Source organism: Somniosus microcephalus, chromosome 12, assembly GCF_052327205.1.
Source record: "Somniosus microcephalus isolate GS21.2 chromosome 12, FLI_Smic_1.0, whole genome shotgun sequence".
Classification (NCBI taxonomy): domain Eukaryota; kingdom Metazoa; phylum Chordata; class Chondrichthyes; order Squaliformes; family Somniosidae; genus Somniosus; species Somniosus microcephalus.
This window is the reverse complement of record NC_140998.1, coordinates 158,219,057-158,238,566: the sequence shown is the minus strand read 5'-3', so window position 1 is coordinate 158,238,566 and position 19,510 is coordinate 158,219,057. Positions and strand designations below refer to the sequence as shown.

The window sequence follows — 19,510 nt, the reverse complement described above, 5'->3', positions numbered from 1 at the left end:
TCCTAGTGACCAGTCTACCATTCCTGATTCTGTTAATGAGCCAGCTGATTTATCAAGAGCTTGTCTGGTTCAAAGATTGGATTACGGAGTCTGCTACAGAGGGTTGACTTGGTTTCAATTTTCCACCATGCAGCATCTTGGAGCAATTTTAATCGCAAGAGACCACATCTCCTCCGCCCCCGCCCACCACCTCCCCAAAGAGGATAATCACAATTTGCTCCCTTACCAAAAACACATCTATTTGTTTCAAAGTAATTTATGCTGGTGATTATAAACCACACAAAAGTGTTCTCTAGTTAAAACTTAAATTACTTTATGCCAATAATTTAAAATTACTTAATTGTAGTGTTCACAGAAGGAGCTCTCACAATTATTCTACCCTCATGTTAAAAATGTCTAAATCATTTGCAATTTTGTTCAACAGTTTTCCATTGCACACCATTACATATCACATCAAGAGCAAAGAACAAACAACTTTTTTCTCCACACTAACTGTGCTTCTTTGGTAATTCAGGACTAAGATCCAGAGTACTAACAGAATAAAATGAGGCACGCCAGAAGACCTAGGTCTCAGCACCCAGTAACCAAATCCACCGACTTAGATTGTTGAAATACAAGATGTCCCTCGTCTGATTGCAGTCATCATCTTCAAACAGAGGTACCCAGAATCAGATGCCCCATAACACTGAAAATCTCTCAGCCTGCCCTGGTCCTTGATGAACTGCCTTTGTTTTGCTGCTGAAATGTAAAGGACAATAATTTTCTCAAGTTGAGATTGCTGCCTAATTGTGGTTGCAGCTCCTGAATGTTTTACTTCAGGACATACACCTCTTTGTTGCTTCTACAACATCAAGTTCATTAAGGCTGGAGTGGAAGGCTCTTAGAATATGACGAATCAAGGCATGGAATTAAACTGAATAGATCACTGGGGCTCACTATCCAATGAGAAAGTACAACGGCTATCATTTGGCTCTCTGAAGCTGTAACCCTGTAAAGTGCCTCCCTCTCCATTCAAATATTAACCAAGGTCAGAGAATTAGACAAAGCTCTGTATGAGAAGTTTGTTTCCAGAACCTGCTGTAGCTGAACCCATATTTGTACCTCTGTTCTCCCTCTAAGTACTGGTCTGGCGTTCAGAAGGCCAACAGATGTTGACTGTTGGACCCAATAACTAATAACTATCAGCAGGCCTGAATGGATGACAAGAGGATTATCCCCATTTTACCAACAGAGGTGCAGGCTTCCCGATGTCAAGAAACCCCGCCAGGGTCAGCGAGGCGAGCAGTGGGTCTGCGGGGGTGAGAGGGGTCCAAAAGTGCACTGTGGAGGTGAGTGATGGGTGCAAGTGTGGAGAGGTAAGTATGAGAGGTGAGTGAAAAGTGTTAGAAAACGTTTACTTACCTTTGTTTCTTCCTGCAAGCTTCAATCGTTGGGGATCCGGAGGCTCTGGCATCTCCATAGCAGAGATGACAGAATGGCTGCTGCATCTTCCGATGCAACAGCCATCTACTTTCTGCTCAGAAAATAGGTTTGGTGAGTCTTGAGTACAAGAACTCACCAAACAACAGAGAATGTCAGTATTTGACAGCTTCTCAAAGCTGTCAAACGATGACAATTCATGTCAAAATTGACAGATGAAACGTCATACGCTGACGTTCTCTGTCACTAGCTTTCCCTTAATTGGACCGCTAAGCCCACTGGGTTGGCCACAAGTTGATGGAGGCGGGACTAAAACCCGACAAGCAGCAGTCCCGCCTCCAACGCGCCGCCATTTGCAAAATCACCCCCATAGTATCATAAGGTTTAGGTTAGCTATGGAAAAGGACAAAGAGCAATCTAGAATCAAAATACTTAATTGGAGGAAGGCCAATTTCAATGGGTTGAGAACGGACTTGGGTAAATTGAAATCAAAGATTGGCAGGCAAAACTGTAATCGAACAATGCGCTGCCTTTAAAGAGGAGATGGTTCGGGTACAGTCAATGTACATTCCCACGAGGGGGAAAGGTAGGGCACCCAAAGCCAGAACTCCCTGGATGACTAAAGAGAAACACAGAAACATAGAAGATAGGAGCAGGAGTAGCCCATTCGGCCCTTCGAGCCTGCTCCGCCATTCAATGAGATCATGGCTGATCATCCAAATTCAGTACCCTGTCCCTGCCTTCTCCCCATATCCCTTGATCCCTTTAGCCTTAAGAAATATATCCAACTCCTTCTTGAATATATTTAATGAACTGGCCTCCACCACCCTCTGTGGCAGAGAATTCCACAGGTTCACCACTCTCTGGGTGAAGAAATTCCTCATTTCAGTCCTAAATGGCTTACCCCTTATCCTTAGACTATGACCTCTGGTTCTGGACTCCCCGATCATCGGAAACATACTTCCTGCATCTAGTCTGTCCAGGCCTGACAGAATTTTATAGGTTTCGATGAGATCCCCTCTCAATCTTCTAAACGCCAGTGAGTATAAGCCCAATCGAGACAATCTCTCCTCATACGTCATTCCTGCCATCCCAGGTATCAGCCTGGTGAATCTTCGCTGCACTCGTTCCATGGCAAGAACGTCCTTCCTCAGATAAGGCGACCAAAACTGCACACAATACTCAAGGTGCGGTCTCACCAAGGCCCTGTACAACTGCAGCAAGACATCCTTGTTCCTGTACTCGAACCCTCTTGCTACGAAGGCCAACATACCATTTACCTTCTTAACCGCCTGCTGCACCTGCATGCTTACCTTCAGCGACTGGTGCACAAGAACACCCAGGTCTCTTTGCACTACCCCTTCTCCCAATCTATTGCCATTCAAATAATCTGCCTTCCTGTTTTTGCCACCAAAGTGGATAACCTCACATTTATCTACATTATAGTGCATTTGCCATGTTTCTGCCCAATCACCCAACCTGTCCAAATCGTACTGGAGTTTCACGACATCCTCCTCACAGCATACCCTCCCACCCAGCTTTGTGTCGTCTGCAAATTTGGAGATATTACATTCAATTCCCTCGTCCAGATCATTAATGTATATTGTGAACAGCTGGGGTCCTAGGGCCGATCCTTGCGGTACCCCACTAGTCACTGCCTGCCACTTGGAAAACGACCCGTTTATTCCAACTCTCTGCTTTCTGTCTGCCAACCAGTTCTCTATCCAAGTCAATACCTTGCCCCCAATCCCATGTGCCTTAATTTTGCACGCTAATCTCTTATGCAGGACCTTATCGAAAGCCTTCTGAAAGTCCAAATACACCACATCCACTGGTTCTCCCTTATCTATTTTACCAGTTACATCCTCCAAAAATTCCAGTAGATTAGTCAAGCATGATTTATCTTTTGTAAATCCATGTTGACTTTGTCCGATCCTGACGCTGCTTTCCAAGTGCTCTGCTATTACATCTTTTATAATGGACTCTAGCATTTTCCCCACTACTGATGTCAGGCTTACCGGTCTATATTTCCCTGCTTTTTCTCTACCACCTTTTTTGAATAGTGGGGTAACATTAGCTACCCTCCAATCCATGGGTACTGTTCCAGAGTCTATCGAGTTCCGGAAGATGACCAGCAATGCATCTACTATTTCTAGGGCCACTTCCTTAAGTACCCTAGGATGTAGATTATCAGGCCCTGGGGATTTATCAGCCTTCAGTACCATCAATTTTCCTAACACCATTTCCCTACAAATACTGATTTCTTTCAGTTCCACCCTTTCATCAGACCTTATGTTCCCCGACATCTCTGGGAGGTTATTTGTATCCTCCTTTTTAAAGACAGAACCAAAATATGTATTTAAGTTAGTCTGCCATTTCTTTGTTCCCCAATTAGAAATTCTCCTGATTCTGACTGCAAGGGACCTACGCTTGACTTCACCAATCTTTTTCTCTTCACATATCTATAAAAGCTTTGAGTCAGTTTTTATGTTCCCTGCAAGCTTACTCTCATTCTATTTTCCCCTTCTTAATTAATCCCTTTGTCCCCCTTTGTTGAATCCGAAACGGCTCCCAATCCTCAGGATTATTGCTTTTTCTGGCCAATTTATATGTCGTCTCCTTGGATCTTATGCTATCCCTAATTTCCCTTGTTAGCCACGGTTGAGTCATCTTTTTTGTTTTATTTTTATGCCAAACTGGGATGAACAAATTCTGTAGTTCATCCATTCGGTCTTCGAATGTTTGCCATTGCCTATCCACCGTCAACCCTTTGAGTGACATTCCCCAATCAATCCTACCCAGAGAGAGAGAGCAAGAAAAAACAGAAAAAAGGGGCATATGACAGATGTCAGGTTGAGAATACAAGTGAGAACCAGGCTGAATACAAAAAATTCAGAGGGGAAGTGAAAAAGGAAATAAATGGGGCAGAGAGGGAATATGAGAATAGACTAGCAGCTAACATAAAAGGGAATCCAAAAGTCTTCTATAGGCATTGATGCGCTATCAATTACTCATAAAAGACGGAGAGTTAGGAGAGTAACTAAAGGCTTTTATTAGCAAAGAACAGAGCATGCCTCTCGTGGTTGACTGGCTTCCAAGAAGGCAGGGGGCTGCAGGTCAATCACCTTTATACCTGGGCCTGTGGGTGGAGCCAGCCGAGACATGTTGAGGCATGCATAGGTACAACAGTGTGCAGCAACAACAACAACAGTGAATAACAATAACAGTGGTTTACCACATTCACCCCTTGTTTAAAATTGAGTCCGGCGGGGTGAAGTGTACTAAAGGTTCATGTAAGTAAGTCTATCAGGTGGCCTTGTATGCCGTCCTGATCGTCGTGGTGGCGGCGGTGATGGTGCAGCATCCAACGTTGAATCTGGCGTCTCATCGAGTGGTTGGGTGGTCAATGACGGGTCCTGGGGCTGCGGCATGCCGTCTAGCAGGGTTGGGTTGTGGGTAGTGGTGGATGGCAATGGTAGTGTTTCAGGGGCACCCAAAGGTGCGAGATCTCGTGTGGGGGCTGTGTCCTCCCGCACGTCCGGGTACGCTACGTAAGCATACTGGGGGTAGGCGTGGGTAGTGGTGGGTGGCGAGGGAGGTGTTTCGGGAGCACCCGAAGGTGCGAGGTCTCGTATGGAGACTGTGTCCTCCCGCCCGTCCGGGTACACCACGTAAGCATACTGAGGGTTGGCATGGAGGAGGCTCACCCTCTCGACCAGGGGGTCCGTCTTATGGGACCTCACGTGCTTCCGCAGTAGGACGGGTCCTGGAGAAGTCAGCCATGTCGGTAACGAGATCCCCGATGTGGACTTCCTGGGGAAGGAGAACATTCTCTCGTGAGGGGTAGCATTGGTGGCTGTACAGAGCAGTGACCGAATGGAATGGAGCGCCGCAGGGAGGACTTCCTGCCAGCGAGAGGTCGGAAGGCCCTTAGATTTCAAGTTTAAAAGGACTGCCTTCCAGACCGTCGCATTCTCCCTTTCCACCTGGCCATTCCCCCGGGGGTTGTAGCTGGTGGTCCTGCTTGTAGCGATACCTCTCGAGAGCAGGTACTGCCGGAGTTCGTCGCTCATAAAGGATGAGCCCCTGTCGCTATGAATATAGCTAGGGAAACCGAACAAGGCGAAGAGGTCATTCAGACATTTAATGACCGTGGTACTGGTCATGTCTGAGCAAGGGATGGCAAACGGGAAACGGGAGTACTCATCAATTATGTTGAGGAAGTACACATTGCGGTCGGAGGAGGGGAGGGGCCCTTTAAAATCGACGCTCAGCCGTTCAAAGGGGCGTGTGGCTTTGATCAGGCTTGCTCTGTCTGGCCTATAAAAATACGGTTTGCACTCGGCACAGATTTGGCAGTTCCTGGTCATGGTCCTGACCTCCTCGATGGAGTAGGGCAGGTTACGGGATTTGATGAAGTGAAAAAACCTGGTGACCCCCGGGTGGCAGAGGTCATTGTGGAGGGTCTTCAGCCTATCGACCTGCGCGTTGGCGCATGTACCACGTGATAGGGCATCTGGGGGCTCATTGAGTTTCCCGGGCCGGTACAAGATATCGTAATTGTAGGTGGAGAGTTCGATTCTCCACCTCAAGATCTTGTCGTTCTTGATTTTGCCCCTCTGCTTATTATTAAACATAAAAGCTACTGAACGCTGGTCAGTGAGCAGGGTAAATCGTTTTCCGGCCAGGTAATGCCTCCAATGTCGCACAGCTTCCACAATGGCCTGGGCCTCCTTTTCAACAAAGGAGTGTCGAATCTCGGGGCCCTGGAGGGTCCTTGAGAAAAAGGCCACGGGTCTCCCCGCCTGGTTAAGGGTTGCAGCTAGGGCAAAGTCGGATGCGTCGCTCTCCACTTGGAAAGGGATGGACTCATCCACTGCGTGCATTGTGGCCTTCGCAATATCTCCTTTTATGAGAGTGAAGGCTGCACAGGCCTCTGCTGTCAGGGGGAAGGAGGTGGACTTGATGAGGGGTCTGGCTTTGTCCGCATAGTTGGGCACCCACTGAGCATAGTACGAGAAAAACCCTAGGCATCTCTTCGGTGCTTTTTGGCAGTGGGGGAGGGGGAGCTCCATAAGGGGCGCATCCTGTCGGGGTCGGGGCCGATGACTCCGTTCTCCACTACACAGCCAAGAATGGCAAGGCGCTTGGTACGAAACATACATTTGTCCTTGTTGTATGTTAGGTTCAGCTGCTGGGCCGTACGGAGGAATTTCTCTAGATTAACATCATGGTCCTGCTGGTCGCGGCCGCAGATGGTGACATTGTCGAGATAGGGGAAAGTGGCCTGGAGCGCGTTCTTGTCAACCATCCGGTCCATCTCCCGTTGGAAGACTGAAACCCCGTTGGTGACGCCGAAGGGAACTCTGAGGAAGCGGTAGAGACGACCGTCAGCTTCAAAAGCTGTGTACTGGCTGTCCTCAGCCCTGATGGGGAGCTGGTGGTATGCCGGCTTCAGATCAATCGTCGAGAACACCCAGTATTGTGCTATCTGATTGACCATGTCAGATATGCGGGGGAGTGGGTATGCATCTAGCTGGGTGTAGCGATTGATCGTCTGGCTGTAGTCAATAACTAGGCGCTATTTTTCGCCAGTCTTCACTACCACCACTTGTGCTCGCCATGGGCTGGTGCTACTTTCAATAATCCCTTCCTTCAGGAGTCTTGCTACCTCGGATTTAATGAAGCTCCTATCCCCGGCACTGTAACGCCTGCTTTTGGTAGCGATGGGCTTACAGTCGCGGGTGAGGTTAGCGAACAAGGAGGGGGGGGGGGGGGGGACTTTAAGGGTGGAGAGGCTGCAAATGGTGCGCGGCGGGCGATTTAAAAGCTGCTGGCTGCAGACTGAGAGTGGGGGGAGGGGTCCGTCGTACGCTAATGTGACACTCTTAAGGTTGCACTGAAAATCCAACCCCAGTAGAATGGCAGCGCAAAGATGGGGCAGGACCAGGAGTTTAAAATTTTTGTATTCTGTGCCCCTTACTGAAAGGGTCACTACACAGTAGCCACCGACGTCCGCTGACTGGGCTTTGGAAGCCAAAGAGATCCGATGTCGCGTCGGCAGGACCGGGAGAGAGTAACTGCGCACCGTGTCGGGGTGGATAAAGCTTTCCGTGCTCCCGCTGTCAAAAAGGCAGGTAGTGGCGCGGCCGTTTACCGTAATGTCCATCATGGACCTGGACAGTTGATGAGGGAGAGATTGGTCCAGCGTCACGGAGGCCAGCGTATGGTCGAGCGAGTCGATGTGGTCGTCAGATGAGGCGGTGGTTGAGTCCGGGTCCCCCGTGGTTGAAGTTGGAGACGTCCGAGATGGCAGACAAAATGGCGGCGCCCATGGTCCCGATCCCCACGCGGCTGGGGGAGCCCAAGATGGCGGACAAGATGGCTGCCCCCACGGTTCGCACGCGGCGCTGCTGGCGTTAGCGGTTTTACCTTTGCAGGCGCTGACATAGTGTCCTTTCTTCCCGCAGCCGGAGCAGGTAGCATTTCTCGCCGGGCAGCGTGCTCTGGGGTGTTTTGCCTGGCCACAAAAATAACATTTCTGTGCCTTGGACATCGCAGCAGCAGTTGAAGGTGGCGGTCCCATGACCCAAGGTTGTGGCGTCCACGTTGCGGAGCGGTTAGGGGAGAAGGCGTCCATATTCCTGTGGGCCGCGTCGAGCGAGAGGGACACTGCCTCTCTCAGGTCCATTTCTCCCTTTTCCAACAGTCTCTGCCAGGAGTAGTCGGACCTTAGACCCGCAACGAAAGCATCTCGGATCAGTCCCTCTGTGTGTGCTGCGGCTGGTACTTCTTTGCAATCACAGTCTCGGCCGAGTATCCGTAGTGCCCGTAGGAAAGCCTCCACCGATTCCCCGGGCTGCTGTCTGCGGGATCTTAAGAGGTGCCTGGCATAGACCGTATTTACTGGGCGTGCGTATTGCCCTTTTAGCAGATCGATAGCCGCCGCGCAGGTCGTCGCGTCCTGGATTATTGTATAAACTTGGTGGCTCACCTTTGAGGCCAGGATTTCCAACTTGTTTTCGTCCAGGGTCACAGTTGAGGCTTGCAGGTAGGCCTCGAAGCAACGCAGCCAATGCGCGAATTTGGTAGCCGAACCCGCTTCTTGGGGGTCTAGGTCCAGGCATGTTGGTCTGAGGGCTCGCAGCAGCTCCTGCTGCTCAGCGTTTGGTGCAGCAGCCTGCTGTTCAGCGTTTGGTGCAGCAGCCTGCTGTTCAGCGTTTGGTGCACCAGCCTGCTGTTCAGCGTTTGTCGACATTTTGTTTTTGCTAATAAAATTGATGCGCTATCAATTACTCATAAAAGACGGAGAGTTAGGAGAGTAACTAAAGGCTTTTATTAGCAAAGAACAGAGCATGCCCCTCGTGGTTGACTGGGTTCCAAGAAGGCAGGGGGCTGCAGGTCAATCACCTTTATACCTGGGCCTGTGGGTGGCGCCAGCCGAGACATGCATAGGTACAACAGTGTGCAGCAACAACAACAACAGTGAATAACAATAACAGTGGTTTACCACAGGCATATAAATAGTAAACGGGTAGTAAGAGGAGAGGTGGGGCCGATTAGGGACCAAAAAGGAGAGCTATGCATGGAGGCAGAGGGCATGGCTGAGGGACTAAATGAGTACTTTGCATCTGTCTTTACCAAGGAAGAAGATGCTGCCGACGTCATAGTGAAAGAGGAGGCAGTTGAGATATTGGATGAGATAAAAATTGATAAAGAGGAGGTGCTAGAAAGTATTTAAAAGTAGATAAGTCACCAGGACGGATGGGATGCATCCTCGGATGCTGAGGGAAGTAAAGGTGAAAATTGCGGCGGCACTGGCCATAATCTTCCAATCCTCCTTGGATACGGGGGTGGTGCCAGAGGACTGGAAAATTGCTAACGTTACACCCTTGTTCAAAAAAGGATGCAAGGATAAACCCAGCAACTGCAGGCCAGTCAGCTTAACCCTCGGTAGTGGGAAACCTTTTAGAAATGATAATCCGGGACAAAATTAACAGTCACTTGGACAAGTGTGGATTAATTAAGGAAAACCAGCACGGATTTGTGAAAGGCAAATCAGGTTTAACTAACTTGATTGAATTTTTGATGAGGTAACAGAGAGGGTTGATGAGGGCAATGCGGTTGACGTGGTGTACGTGGACTTCCAAAAGGCATTTGATAAAGTGCCACATAATAGGCGTGCCAGCAGAGTTGAAGCCCATGGAATACAAGAGACAGTGGCAGCATGGATACGAAATTGGCTAAGTGACAGGAAACAGAGAGTAGTGGTGAACGGTTGTTTTTCAGGCTGGAAGGCGGCATACAGTGGTGTTCCTCAGGGGTCTGTACTAGGACCACTGCTTTTCTTGATATATATTAACGATTTGGACTTGGGTGTACAGGGCATTATTTCAGAATTTGTGGATGACACAAAACTTGTAAGTATAGTGAAGAGGATAGGGATGGACTTCAAGAGGACAGACAGGCTGGTGGAATGGGCGGACACGTGGCAGATTAAGTTTAAGTTTAACTGAGAAAAGTGCGACGTGATACATTTTGGTAGGAAGAACGAGGCGAGGCAATATAAACTAAAGGGTACAATTCTAAAGGGGGTGCAGGAACATAGAGACCTGGGGGTATATGTGCAGAAATCATTCAAGGTGGCAGGGCAGGTTGAGAAAGCAGTTAAAAAAATCATATGGGATCCTGGGCTTTATAAATAGGGGCATAGAGTATAAAAGCAAGGAAGATATGGTGAACCTTTATAAAGCACTGGTTCTGCCACAACTGGAGCACTGTGTCCAATTCTGGGCACCACACTTCAGGAAGGATGTGAAGGCTTTAGTGAGGGTGTAGAAAAGATTTACAAAAATGGTTCAAAGGGACTTCAGTTACGTGGATAGACTGGAGAAGCTGGGGTTGTTCTCCTTAGAGTAGAGAAGATTGAGTGGAGATTTGATAGGTGTTCAAAATCATGAGGGGTCTAGACAGAGTAGATAGAGAGAAACTGCTCCCATTGGCGGGATGATCGAGAACCAGAGGACACAGATTTAAGGTGAATTGCAGCAGATCCAAAGGCAACACGAGGAAAAACTTTTTTACGCAGCGAGTGGTTATGATCTGGAATGCAGTGCTTGAAAGGGTGATGGAGGCAGACTCAATCGTGGCTTTCAAAAGGAAATTAGATAAGTACCTGAAGGGGAAAAATTTGCAGGGCTACAGGGAAAGGGCAGGGGATTGGGACTAGCTGAAGTGCTCTTGCAGAGAGCTGGCACGGGCCAAATGGTCCCCTACCGAGCTGTAATGATTCTTCTACAGTGTGCGCTGTTGCAGTCTTCACAGAATCAGTGATTTGACCTAAACTTCAACATTTTACGTACGATTCTCGCTGTAAAACCATTAAAAATGTTAAGCCTTGTTGAATGAGGTGTAACTGAGTTTTTAACGGCATACTAAGTCATAATTACTGAACAACATCCCTAGCCCTGAAAAACTAAATTAATAACTCTGGAGTTTCATTGCCTCCATTCCATGATAAAAAAATCCATAGTGTAGCAGTACCACCGAGTGTCCCTTACTTACCGGTCATAATTCCCTTTAACGAGGTATAGATACAGTTTGCCTGTGCGGGGCGCTCCCCCTTTGGGAGCGCGGGAAAACGCGATGACGCGGGCAAACGCGATGACATCACGTCGCACATCACATGACCGCCCCAAGCGCGGGCAAACGCGATGACGTCACGCCGCACATCACGTGACCGCCCCAAGCGTGGGAAAACGCGATGACGTCATGACGCAATCCCCAGGACTGAGTCCTCGTGGCGTCTCCGTCTGGTTAAGACCTACTTAACGGCTCTCCTGTACCGATCTCAGCCAGCTGTTGGAATTTGATTATTCTTGCATTAAAGAACTATTTGATTGTTCTCCTGGAGTCGACCTCGATTATTTGATAGGCATTCGTCCAACACCTACAATTGGTGAACCCGAATACCTACAATTGGTGACCAACGACGTGAGGACGGGAGCTTATCAATACCTACATTGGTGACCCTGTTTTTCGTGAACGTTTTTCACGAAAGAAGCACGCATGGAAGCTACAGCCGTTCTCGCTCAGCTATCGCAACACTGGGAGCAGCAATCGCCCTCGTGCTTTATTCTGGTAGAAGCCCCGTTCGCCCTATACAACATCGATACAGCGCAGACCACGTACCTGGATACGGTCTCCGTTTTCGACAGCTCTACCGAATTTCGGAGCGTCAGCCTCTTCGACAACCCCACGGCAGAACAGTAAGTATAACACCCTCCCAGCGCGGGTGCAGCATGTTTTCGGGCTCACGGGATCGGAGCGCGCCCCGGCGGAGAGGCCACGAGAACTCAGTCCTCGCAAACCACCCCTCGCAACCCACGAGGCCTCGCCCCTCGCAACCCACGAGGCCTCGCCCCTCGCAACCCACGAGGACCCGCCCCTCGCAACCCACGAGGACCCGCCCCTCGCAACCCACGAGGACCCGCCCCTCGCAACCCACGAGGACCCGCCCCTCGCAACCCACGAGGACCCGCCCCTCGCAAACCATGAGGGCTCCTCTCTCACAAACCACGAGGATTCCTCCCTCGCAAATCACGAGGACCCGTTCCTCGCAAACCACGAAGATTTGCTCCTCACAAACCACGAGGACCCATCCCCCGCCGACGCCGCACCAGCCCGTCAGCCTGCTGGTCTGTTTCCTCTACCACGCTTTTCGGCGCGAAGGCGAAGCGTTGCCGCCCTCCCGGCAGTTTTCCCGCTAAATCAACAACAACTAGAAGCATTGCCGCCCTCCTGGCAGTTTTCCCCCTAAATCAACAACAGCTAGAAGCGTTGCCGCCCTCTCTACAGTTTTCCCCTCAACAAAAGCAAACATCTACTGATGCTGCGACCACCGATGACGGGTCCAACGGGCATCCCGCGGCCGCGATCGGCCACGCGAACATTGCTGTCACCACTGATCACCGATCACCACAGCATCGGGTCACACTCATCTGCGTTCCCGACTGCCGAAGAGTTCACTGATCAACGCAGCAACGGTTCGCTCTCTATGTTACCGTAGTAGCACTACGGCACGCACCGTTCCGTGCGTTCCTGACTGCCGAAGAGTTCGCTCGCCTGTCGGCGAGTTCACCGACCTGCCTAGACCCACGTTCATTTCCTCCTGGATCGCCCGTTCGGCATTCCTGCAGATTTCGCCAGACTGGGGACTTTGGTTTTTTTTTCTCCAACACCGACAGAGCCATAGTCCGCGCCTGCCCAGCTGGCAAGCCACCACGAGTCGGCCAGCATATTTCGACCTCGCCCGCCACGTCGAGACAGCACGACCACCCGCCTGACCATCAGCTGCCCATCGTCGTTACGGCACACCAGGTCCGATCGTCCGCCTGACCAGCAGCTACCCATTGTCGTTACGCCAACCCAATTACAACCGCCCGCCAGACACCCAGCAGTCTCGAGACTGCAGGAGTCGTTCGGACAGGCTCGTCAGACCACCTCACCTTTTGACGTCCGTTAAAGCGAATTCTGGGGGGGGGGGGGGGGGGGGGGGGGGCGCATGTAGCGGTGCCACAGAGTGTCCCTTACTTACCGGTCATAATTCCCTTTAACGATGTATAGATACAGTTTGCCTGTGCGGGGCGTTCCCCCTTTGGGAGCGCGGGCAAACGCGATGACGCGGGCAAACGCGATGACATCACGCCGCACATCACGTGACCGCCCCAAGCGCGAGAAAACGCGATGACGTCATGACGCAACCCCCGGGACTGACCAGTCAGTCCTCGTGGCATCTCCGTCTGGTTAAGACCTGCTTAATGGCTCTCCTGTATCGATCTCAGCCAGCTGTTGGAATTCGATTATTCTTGCATTAAAGAACTACTTGATTGTTCTCCTGGAGTCGACCTCGATTATTTGATAGGCATTCGTCCAACACCTACAATTGGTGAACCCGAATACCTACAATAGTGTGTTGTTTTTTTTTTTTTAAGTTAATGATATTTCAGCTTCTGCCATATTCCTAGGTTTATGTCCCAATCTTTATTTTGCTCTCTGTAAAATGATTAAAAAGTAATGATAATCTGTGCTTTTTAGCTCCTGGTTTGCTGTCTGAGAATTCTTCAATCTGATTGGCTACTCAGCCTGCTTGGTGACTTCATTGTTCCTGGACGGCAGAGATCCCCTATAGATGACGCCAGAATGAAATTGATGACTTAATGGTGGAAATCGACACCACAGAGCCCACTAAATCTTTGTGGGCAGCTTTCTTCGAGGTCAGCAGCGAGCGCCATCCCTTCATCGCTGGCCACAAAATCCAGGCCAATATGTTTAAGCGTACTCAAATGGCTTTATGCCAAGGTGATTCAGACCATATTTACACTTTTAAGGCTTAGATTTTGTGGTAAATCATTTGTATTCATTAACCATGCTTTGTTGTTTTTTCTAGATGCAAATCTCAGAAACAGCTTTCAATATAATTTTTAAAAATAGGAAAAAGAGTGCGAAAGGAATGCGCAATGACAAAAAAGGAAGACTTTGGGAAGTACAAAAATTTAAAAAAGTGAAGTGATTGTCTTAGTTTTGTAGGTTTAATAATTAAGTTGGGCATAGCCTAATATCAAAAAGTTTATTTCAGTATGTGAGCTAAAAACTTTACACAAAAAGCTGGCATATAAAATCTAGAACTTTTTACTTTTTAGCTGCACATAAGTTATTAGACAGTATTCAGGGAGGAGCAGCTTGACAGCAGGTCCTTTCAGGTCTTACTTAAAAAATATATATTTTGAAATGGATACAGGGTTTAGTTCCACTCTTACCAGTATCTTCTCTGCTTTAGCTTCACTGATGCCCTTGATATTTAGCAGTTCTTTCTTTGGGGCATAGGCCACTGCCTCTACTGTATGGAAACCAGCCTCTTCCAGTTTTTTCACATCATTAGCACTGATCCCACATTGCTGAGAATAGAAGCAAAGTCAGTTCAATTTTATAGGGATAACAATCTTGCTTTAAAATCCATTCACTACAAGTTAAAGCTGAATTACAATTCACATAACAGCAACAACTTGCAGTTATGCAGCACTACTACATCCTGAAGTGCTTTAGGGATCACAGAATAAAACAGGCACCAAACAGGATGAAAAAGAATAGGTAAAATGGAACTAAGAGCAGGGCAAAAACACAACTGAGAAAAGTCTTTACAGTAATAGGTTTGTAAAAGCAGGGAAGGAGGAGATAAGGCAGAGAAACTTTGAAAGGGAGCTCCAGGGGGCAGGGGCATGGTGACTGCAAAAGCGGCTGCTATTGGTAGAGGGAAGAGTATAGGGAATGAGCAGCAGACTGTTGTTAGAAGTTAAGAGTGTAAAAAGGAGAGAAGGCAGAACAAAGTTATTGAGGTGGACTGGGTGAAGCTGTGGAGACATCTGATGGGGTGAATAAGGATTTAGAAATATATTCTCAGTACAGCCTGGTGGGGGTGATGGCAATGGAAGTGCAGGGAATTTGAGTGTGCAAGAACACAAGCTGTAATATTCTGAATAAACTGCAACTTGTGCAGGGTGAAAGCAGGGATACAAGGTAGGACAATACCTGAGCACTGAGCCACGAGGTAATGAAGGCATGGAGCAGGGACTCAGTAGCAGAAGGGGAGAGACAGGGCCAGAGATAGTAAGGTGGTGGTTTTGGTGAAAGAACAGATGTGAAGAATGAACTCAGCTTGGAGTCAGTGACATCGCATGGCTGAACTACAGATTTTGTTCATCCCTGTTTGGCGTAAAAATAAAACAAAAAAGGTGACTCAACCATGGCTAACAAGAGAAATTAGGGATAACATAAGATCCAAGGAGGACGACATATAATTTGGCCAGAAAAAGCAGTAAACCTGAGGCTTGGGAGCCGTTTAGGATTCAACAAAGGAGGACACAGGGATTAATTAAGAAGGGGAAAATTGAATACGAGAGTAAGCTTGCAGGGAACATAAAAACTGACTGTAAAAGCTTTTATAGATATGTGAAGAGAAAAAGATTGGTGAAGTTAAGCGTGGGTCCCTTGCAGTCAGAATCAGGGGAATTTATAATGAGGAACAAAGAAATGGCAGACCAAGTGAAAACATATTTTGGTTCTGTCTTCACAAAGGAGGACACAAATAACCTCCCAGAGATGTCAGGGAACATGGGGTCTGATGAAAGGGAGGAACTGAAAGAAATCAGTATTTGTAGGGAAATGGTGTTAGGGAAATTGATGGGATTGAAGGCGGATAAATCCCCAGGGCCTGATAATCTACATCCTAGGGTACTTAAGGAAGTGGCCCTAGAAATAGTAGATGCATTGCTGATCATTTTCCAACATTCGATGGAATCTGGAACAGTACCCATGGATTGGAGGGTAGCTAATGTCACCCCACTATTCAAAAAAGGGTGGTAGAGAGAAAACGGGGAATTACAGACCGGTAAGCCTGACATCGGTGGTGGGGAAAATGCTGTAGTCCATTATAAAAGATGTAATAGCAGAGCACTTGGAAAACAGTGACGGGATCGGACAAAGTCAACATGGATTTACAACGGGTAAATCGTGCTTGACTAATCTACTGGAATTTTTTGAGGATGTAACTGATAAAATAGATATGGGAGAACCAGTGGATGTGGTGTATTTGGACTTTCAGAAGGCTTTTGATAAGGTCCCGCATAAGAGATTAGCGTGGAAAGTTAAGGCACATGGGATTGGGGGCAAGGTATTGACTTGGATAGAGAACTGGTTGGCAGACAGAAAGCAAAGAGTTGGAATAAATGGGTCTTTTTCCGAGTGGCAGGCAGTGACTAGTGGGGTACCGCAGGGTTCGGTCCTTGGACCCCAGCTATTCACAATATATATTAATGATCTAGACAAGGGAACTAGATGTAATATCTCCAAGTTTGCAGACGACACAAAGCTGGGTGGGCGTGTGTGCTGTGAGGAGGATGCCGAGAAACTCCAGGATGATTTGGACAGGTTGGATGATTGGGCAAAAGCATGGCAGATGGATAAATGTGAGGTTATCCACTTTGGTGGCAAAAACAGGAAGGCAGATTATTATCTGAATGGCAATAGATTGGGAGAAGTGCAACGAGACCTGGGTGTCCTTGTGCACCAGTCGCTGAAGGTAAGCATGCAGGTGCAGCAGGCGGTTACGAAGGCAAATGGTATGTTGGCCTTCGTAGCGAGAGGGTTTGAGTACAGGAACAAGGATGTCTTGCTGCAGTTGTACAGGGCCTTGGTGAGACCACATCTTGAGTATTGTGTGCAGTTTTGGTCGCCTTATCTGAGGAAGGATGTTCTTGCCATGGAAGGAGTGCAGCGAAGATTCACCAGGCTGATACCTGGGATGGCAGGAATGACGTATGAGGAGAGATTGGGTCGATTGGGCTTGTACTTGCTGGACTTTAGAAGAATGAGAGGGGATCTCATTGAAACTTATAAAATTCTGACAGGACTGGACAGACTAGATGCAGGAATGATGTTCCCGATGGTCGGGGGCTCCAGAACCAGGGGTCACAGTCTAAGGATAAGGGGTAGACCATTTAGGACAGAAATAAGGAGGAATTTCTTCACCCAGAGAGTGGTGAACCTGTGGAATTCTCTAGCACAGAAGGCAGTAGAAGCCAATTCAGTAAATATATTCAAGAAGGAGTTGGATATATTTCTTAAGGCGAAAGGGATCCAGGGGTACGGGGAGAAAGCAGGGACCGGGTACTGAAATTGGATGATCAGCCATGATCTCATTGAATGGCGGAGCAGGCTCGAAGGGTCTACTCCTGCTCCTATCTTCTATGTTCTATGTTTCATCAGAACTTCATTGATTTTAAAGCACTTTGGGATGTTCCGAGGCTGTGAAAGGCACCATTATAAATGCAATGCATTTGTGTTTTTTCTTTTTAACTACAACCTCTGCTTCCTAGAGCGATTTTAGTCATTCGCTTTTCATGGCTCGAACAGCCTTTTTATAATGGGATACTTAGGATGACACCCAATATTCCCACTGTGGTCAGACCAAGTTCTGTACAAATTCAGCATCATTTCTTGCTTTCACAATCATTACCCAGATGTGTAAAATCCAGAATCACATTTGCCTTTACAACCTTTTCCAGCTACACTTTAAAAGGTATGTGCAATTTCACTTTAGTTCTCTCTGTTCCTCCACTTTTAAAGTGTCTTAAACCTCTGGACCATGACTCGATTTGTGAGCACCAGTCATCATTTTCCAGACTACGACTGATCTTATCTTTTAGGAACATAGAAACAGGCCATTCAACATCTTGAGCTGTTATGCCATTCTATTCGATCACAGCTGATCTGTATCTCAATTCCATTTACCCAGCCTTTCCCCATAATCCCTCAATACCCTTATCTAATTAAAAAATCTAGCAATCTCAGACTTGAAAATTTCAATTGACTCAGCCTTTTGGACAGAGTTCCAGATTTCCACTACCTCAGAGATCTTACTGATTCACTAAACTAACTGTCCCTCTAATTCTACTCCCACCCCTGCTTTGCCCAGTCCCTATCCACCTACATCTGTGACCCCTCAGCTGCTTTTATGATTTTACTAATTGTTTCCTTTTCACCATGGACGTACATTCATCAGCATGGTCTCCCTCTACTTCTTCCTTGAAAAGCAGTGCAACCAGTCTCCACCCACGACCACTTGGCTCAACTTGACTTTAATAACTTCAGCCACTGAACAATATCGCTTTCAATTCCACTCACTTCCACCACATAAAAGTTGTTGAACCGCATGTGTTCCAGCCATGACCTTCTTTGTACAGATCATCAAAAAGACCCTCTTCCAATCCAAATCCTATCGGATGATGTTTCTTCTCACCCAGTTTCCTGCAGAGTGCATTCTTTTCTTCATCGGATCTGCAGGGATGACTCCACTTTCCAGACCCGTGTTTCTAAAATATTGCCCTTTTCCCTCAGCCAAGGTTTCTACATCACAAAAGTAAAGTGAGCAGTCCTCTAGAAAGCAGAGTGTCGGCAGGGCCCTTAACTGGGTCCATTCCATTTCCCAAGCCTCTGCCCTCACACCCTTTCCTGCCTCTCACAATCATTCCTCTTTTTTTCTAATTCTTTCATGGGATGTGGGCATTGCTGGCATGGCCAGCATTTATTGCCCATCCCTAATTGCCCTCGAGAGGGTGGTGGTGAGCCGCCTTCTTGAACTGCTGTAGTCGCTGTACTGAAGGTACTCCCAAAGTGCTATTAGGGAGGGAATTCCAGGATTTTGACCCAGCGACGAAGGAACGGTGATACATTTCCAAGTCCGGATGGTGTGTGACTTGGAGGTGGTGGTGTTCCCATGCACCTGCTGCCCTTATCCTTCTAGGTGGTAGAGGTCGCGGTTTGGGAGATTCTGTCGAAGAAGCCTTGGCGAGTTGCTGCAGTGCATCTTGTTGATGGCACACACTGTAGCCAGTGTGCCAGTGGTGGAGGGAGTGAATGTTTAAGGTGGTGGATGGGGTGCCCATCAAGCAGGCTGCTTTGTCCTGGATGGTGTCGAGCTTCTTGAGTGCTGTTGGAGCTGCACTTGCCCAGGCAAGTGGAGAGTATTCCATCACACTCCTTACTTGTGCCTTGATGGTGGTGGAAAGGCTTTGGGGAGTCAGGAGGGGAGACACTCGCCGCAGAATACCCAACCTCTGACCTGCTTTTGCAGCCTCAGTATTTATGTGGTTGGTCCAGTTAAGTTTCTGGTCAATGGTGACCCCCAGGATGTTGATGGTGGAGGATTCAGCAATGGTAATCCCATTGAATGTCATGGGGAGGTGGTTAGACTCTCTCTTGTTGGAGATAGTTATTGCCTGGCACTTGTGTGCCGTGAATGTTAGGCCACTTATCAGCCCATGCCGGAATGTTGTCCAGGTCTTGCTGCATGCAGGCGGGCTGCTTCATTATCTGAGGAGTTGCAAGTGGAACTGAGCACTCTGCAATCATCAGCAAACATCGCCACTTCTGACCTTATGGTGGAGGGAAGGTCATTGATGAAGCAGCTGAAGATAGTTGGGCCTAGGACACTGCCCTGGGAAATGCCTGCAGCAATGTCCTGGGGCTGAGACGA

General features: G+C 48.2%; 1 protein-coding gene across 2 annotated transcripts in view; it reads right to left on the bottom strand.

Moving 5' to 3' along the window:
• Positions 1-19,510, bottom strand: part of LOC147109620 (DNA repair protein RAD51 homolog 1-like) — a 120,284-nt gene that overhangs the window by 77,290 nt on the left and 23,484 nt on the right. For both annotated transcript variants that reach the window (XM_086003712.1, XM_086003713.1), the window contains exon 3: positions 14,238-14,375. In XM_086003712.1, the coding sequence (XP_085859838.1) occupies positions 14,238-14,375 (138 nt within the window). The remainder of the gene's footprint in view (positions 1-14,237; positions 14,376-19,510) is intronic.